Source organism: Octopus bimaculoides, chromosome 12, assembly GCF_046866305.1.
Source record: "Octopus bimaculoides isolate indiv1 chromosome 12, ASM4686630v1, whole genome shotgun sequence".
Classification (NCBI taxonomy): Eukaryota; Metazoa; Mollusca; class Cephalopoda; order Octopoda; family Octopodidae; genus Octopus; species Octopus bimaculoides.
Window position 1 is genome coordinate 17,585,716 of NC_142939.1, and position 5,000 is coordinate 17,590,715.

Genomic DNA, 5,000 nt, shown 5'->3' on the forward strand with positions numbered 1-5,000 from the left:
CCGTTCATATGTATACATGTGTAGTAACGCCGTGCGCATGCGTGGTCTCACGCATGCGTGGAATTCAACAACCAAGCTTTCCCGCTTTATTCTGTCTCTTTCTTGCTGGCCAGCGATTGAGCAAGGACGTGTCTAGCTGTCTCTCCATCTTTCGAACTCACGCTAGACAGCTCACATCAATATACCAACGTCCCAACAACCATGTTCTCACACACCGAAGACGTCTCAACAAACAAGATTAAAGATGTATATTTTCCACCTTGAATAAATGTTGTTTGTGTTGATAGTTTGGAGTTCAGCGTTCCGTTCATAATCTTAATTTAATATAGGAAAGTCAGGTGTACATCTAATGATGTATAACCCACTTTCCTATACATGCATGAATGTATTTATGTATGTATACATTTATAAATGAATGAATAAATAACCTAATAGAGCAAATAAACATTTTATATTTTCAGGGGAATTTAACCGGAATAGATTTTGTAAGGGATCTGTTAGCTATCAGGCGGATCACTTCAGCAGCACAATTTAATGGCTTACGTTATGTCTTTTCTCGAAATTCGTAAGTCACTATTATATTTTTTTATAAACTTTATATCAATAAGTATACGAGGCGGTATCAAAAGGTTCCTGGACTAGTTATGTTTAATAAGAAATAACTTATTTACCTAAGTTTTGACACCCTCTCCTTCAAAATAGTCACCTGGAGCAGCAATACACCCGTCCCATCATTCTTGCCATTTTTGGAATTCGGCTTAGAAGTCGTTTTTCGTAAGCGATTCGTTCTGGATCTAGACAACGGTGTTAATACAGTGATCTTTGAGCTGCATTTTCATCTTGGAGAAGAAATGGAAGTCTGCTGGTGCTAAATATGGCCAATAGGGTGGGTGCGGAAGCGATACCATATTGTTTTTGGTGAGAAACTCACGAGTGAGGAGACTTCGGTGAAGATTCCAATTCTTCGCGATCCACAGACCCGGTTGCTTTCGCCGGCTGTCCTTCCCCAAACGCTTCAAAACGTTGCAATAGGACTCTTGATTGACGATCTGGTCCTGGGGACGAATTCTCGATGCACAATACCACATTTCCCGGGATGACGCTTGTGGAAAGTCTTCCAGATAGTTCATTGGATGAAGGGCAAAGTCGATCTCAGTGTAATTTGAACTCAGGACGTAGCGGCAGACGAAATACCGCTAAGCGTTTCGCCCGCCATGCTAACGATTCTGCCAACTCACTGCCTTCCTAATACTTATAATAATAAGAATATAATAGTGAGTTACAGCTCTATGTCAAGTAATGCTAATATAATAAGTCATGACAATCTGGCAGAATCGTTAGGACGCCGGACAGAATGCTTAGTAATATTTCGTCCCTCTTCACGTTCTGAGTTCAAATTCTGCCGAGGTCGACTTCGCTTTTCATCCTTTCGAAGTCGATAAAATAAGTACCAGTTGAGTACTGGGGTTGATGTAATCGACTTACCCACTTCCTCAAAATTACTGGCCTTGTGTCAACATTTGAAACCAATGTTATGACAAGTCACCACACAACAAGAGAAAAAAGTTTCAAGTTACATTGAAGAAGTATAGAACGCTTTCTCTTGACGGTAAGTTACCACGAAAATAGAATAAAGTATCATCTGGTTTGATGACTTTGTCGCAGAAAGCACATCAACTCAGAAAGGCATTAGAAACACCCGAGTTAATAGAAGATTTACATTCCTTCACCATGTGGTGTAGCCAAGTTTATCTATCTGCAAATAGGTACCATGTTAAAAATGTTCTATCACTCTAAGCAGTGAAATCATTGTAAAAATTGTATCTTTAGTTGGAGTGTTGAGTTAAAACGATCGCGTTTAACTCTTTAAATTAAAATCATGAGCGAAACAAAGATTTCTGTTAATTCTGTACGATGCTATTTTCTTTGCGTCAGATTACATTTGTTTTGTTTCTTTTACAGATCATCGATCCCTTCAGCCATAGTCAATGCTTTCTATAATCCTTCAAAAAACTCAATAAGTAAGTTTTTGTCTTTCTGGATAGTAAGTATTTTCGTAACGATTTAAATGGTGTGACAAACATATTTACTAGGAGAACTGCAGTTTTTAATGGACTGTGAATTACGGTTTTGGTGTTCGTAGCTAATGAAGCGTAACGTGTCATACGGTCCTATGATGGCATTTATAGCTCAGTGTTAAATTTTTCGCATTCATCGTCTATCGGGAGAATCTTTCTCTTCAAACAATTTCCGCAGCGCAGATCTTTCTGCGTTTAAGTTCATATGAACATTTTAAAAATAACTGTACACATATTTTAACCACCGCTGTTTGGTGTGCCTCTAGTTAAACATAAGCACTTCTTTGCGACGCAGTCTAATATCGAAGATGAATACTGGCTTCAAATTTTGGCACAAGGCCGGCAATTTCAAGGGATGGACTAAGTTGATTACATCAACCTCAGTGATGAACCTGTGATTATTTTATCGAGCCCGAAAGCATGAAAGATAAAGTCGACCTCAGTAGAATTTGAATTCAAAGCGCAATTACGGTCGAAATGCCATTAGGCATTTTCCCCGGTGTTACTAAAGGATCTGCTAGCTGGTCACCTAATGGAAAATAAATATTAGAAAATTAAAAACCAGTTCATTTGTTAAGTTTTAATATCTAAAAGTTAAAACGCAGTTGAGAGATGGTACGTTATCATTAGCCGAGAAATTCCTCAACTGATTTCTTTTACCGAAGCAAGACACTACACAAACGTATATGATTTATATAAGGAACAACAACTATAACATGTTTTTTATCGACCCAGAAAGGATGAAAGGCAAAGCTGATTTCGGCGGAATTTGAACTCAGAACATAAAGACGAACGAAATGCACCTATGCATTTTACTCGGCGTGCTGACGGTTCTGCCAGTTCGCTGTTTCTACTAAAAGCACAAGGCCTGAAATTTTGAGGTAGGGGACTAGTCGATTACATCGACCCCGGTGTTTCACTGGTACTTAATTCATCGATCCCGAAAAGATGAAAGGCAAAGTCGAACTTGGCGGAATTCGAATTCAGAACGTTAAGACGAACGAAAGGCCGCTAAGCATTTTTTCGGGTGTGCTAACGACCCTGCCATCTTTGCCGCATCTTACAATAATAATGTTCAATGTAATATACTATTATCATTTCAGATTTCCCTGCTGGAATTTTGCAGAAACCATTTTTCGATGAAAATTATCCCAGGTAATGTATAGTTTTTGACATTCAACACAAATGATTGTATCATAGAAAAGAAGAAAAGAAACGAACATACACAAAGTAAAACATTCTATACTGCTTCAATGTTGTTCATCGATGTTGAGTGGCATTAGCTGCTCCAAGATTCAGTCTTGATTTTCATGTTTCTCATGTTTCTATTCAAATATAACAATTACAGCGTGAAAGACGCCTATTAGCCATTCAAAACACAGTTAATTTCACTTTATTGTTTGGTGTCAAAAGGTTTCGTCGCATCAACTGACGGAAATTTTGGCATCACCTAATAAATGCGTTAGTGAAGTTAACAGTCTTTGTATGTTTTTCGTTGGTTAATATATGTCTTCCACGCTGTAATTGTTTTAGTTTCAACACATAGTCTCAAATCAAATCAGTTGCCTGACAAGTACACCACCGAAATATCTAATCATAATTTCCAGTTTATTACATTGTAACTGAACAATGTTTCTGAAAGCAGCTAATAAGTGCTAATGGTACCAGCTTAGTTCTTAGCATTAAGTAGAATTTCTTTTACAAACCTAATTGCCGTGAAGTATTCATTTTTACAGATTTTATTTTCATTTCTATGTATTTTTGGAGTGTTTTGCAAGTTAATTTCTAGTTTTTGTATTGTTTTCTTTCATTTAATTCATTACATTAGAAATACCTTTCTAATACAATATCAACTTGCGTCAACGAGATATATAGGTCGCATATGTTTCGAGGAAGATGAATGCTTTGTGTGATGTATACGAGAGGGTGCTGAAAAGTTCCTGGTTTCAAGGATATCGCGAAAGGCCTGGTTGGAAGCCTCACCTTACGAGCTCTTTTATAGGGCTTAGAGAAACTGAAGAACCGCTACAATAAGTGCATGAGTCTAAGAGGGGAATATGTTGAATAAAATCATAATTAACTGATCCTCCTGTATTTTCTTTCTACCCAAGGCCAGGAACGTTTCTGCACCCCAACGTATGTATGTATATATATATATATATATATATATATATATATATATATATATATATATATATATATATATATATGTATATACACACACACGAAGGATTGCTCAAAAGTTCCAGGCTTTAATGGTATCATGAAAAACCTGACTGGAGGCTTAACTTCCCGGGTTCTTTTACAGAGCTTAGAGAAACTGAAGAACTTCTACAATAAGTGTGTGAATCTGAGAGGGATATATGTTGATTAAAATCACAATTTTCTGATTCTCCTGTGATTTGTTTTTTTTACCCAAAGTCATTAAACTGTGGCCATGCAGGAGCACCATCTTGAAGAATTTTAAGTTGAATGAAGCGACCCCTGTATATATTTCTAAAGCCGCGGTACTTATTCCATCAGGCTCTTTTGCCGAACCACTAATTTGTCAAGGGGGATAAACAAACACACACAAACACACACACACGCACAAATATATGCATATATATATATATATATATATATATATATATATGCGCGACAGGCTTCTTTCAGTCTCTGTCTACCAAATCCATTCACAAGGCTTTGGTCGGTCCGATGCTGTAGTAGAAGACACTTGCACAAGATGCCTCGGATTGGGACTAAACTCCTAACAAAGTGGTTGGGAAACAAGCTTCTTACCACACAGTCACGCCTGCGCCTGTGTTTTTGTAGTGTTTTATTAGTTAATTTCTAGTATTCCTATTGGTCTTATAGTTTTCTTCAGAATTTTTTTGAAGTAGGATTTAATGCATTTAGCAAACCTTATTGTTAGTTTGAATG

The 5,000-nt window shown here is 37.2% G+C and overlaps 1 protein-coding gene across 4 annotated transcripts in view; it reads left to right on the forward strand.

Annotated features, from left to right (window-relative positions):
* Positions 1-5,000, forward strand: part of LOC106870816 (neprilysin-11) — a 50,797-nt gene that overhangs the window by 34,103 nt on the left and 11,694 nt on the right. For all 4 annotated transcript variants that reach the window (XR_016243815.1, XR_016243816.1, XM_089360857.1 and 1 more), the window contains exons 14-16: positions 462-565; positions 1,963-2,021; positions 3,182-3,233. Coding sequence is in view for 2 of the 4 variants with exons in the window: in XM_089360857.1 (XP_089216983.1) it covers positions 462-565; positions 1,963-2,021; positions 3,182-3,233 (215 nt within the window). In the remaining 2 variants the exon portion in view is untranslated. The remainder of the gene's footprint in view (positions 1-461; positions 566-1,962; positions 2,022-3,181; positions 3,234-5,000) is intronic.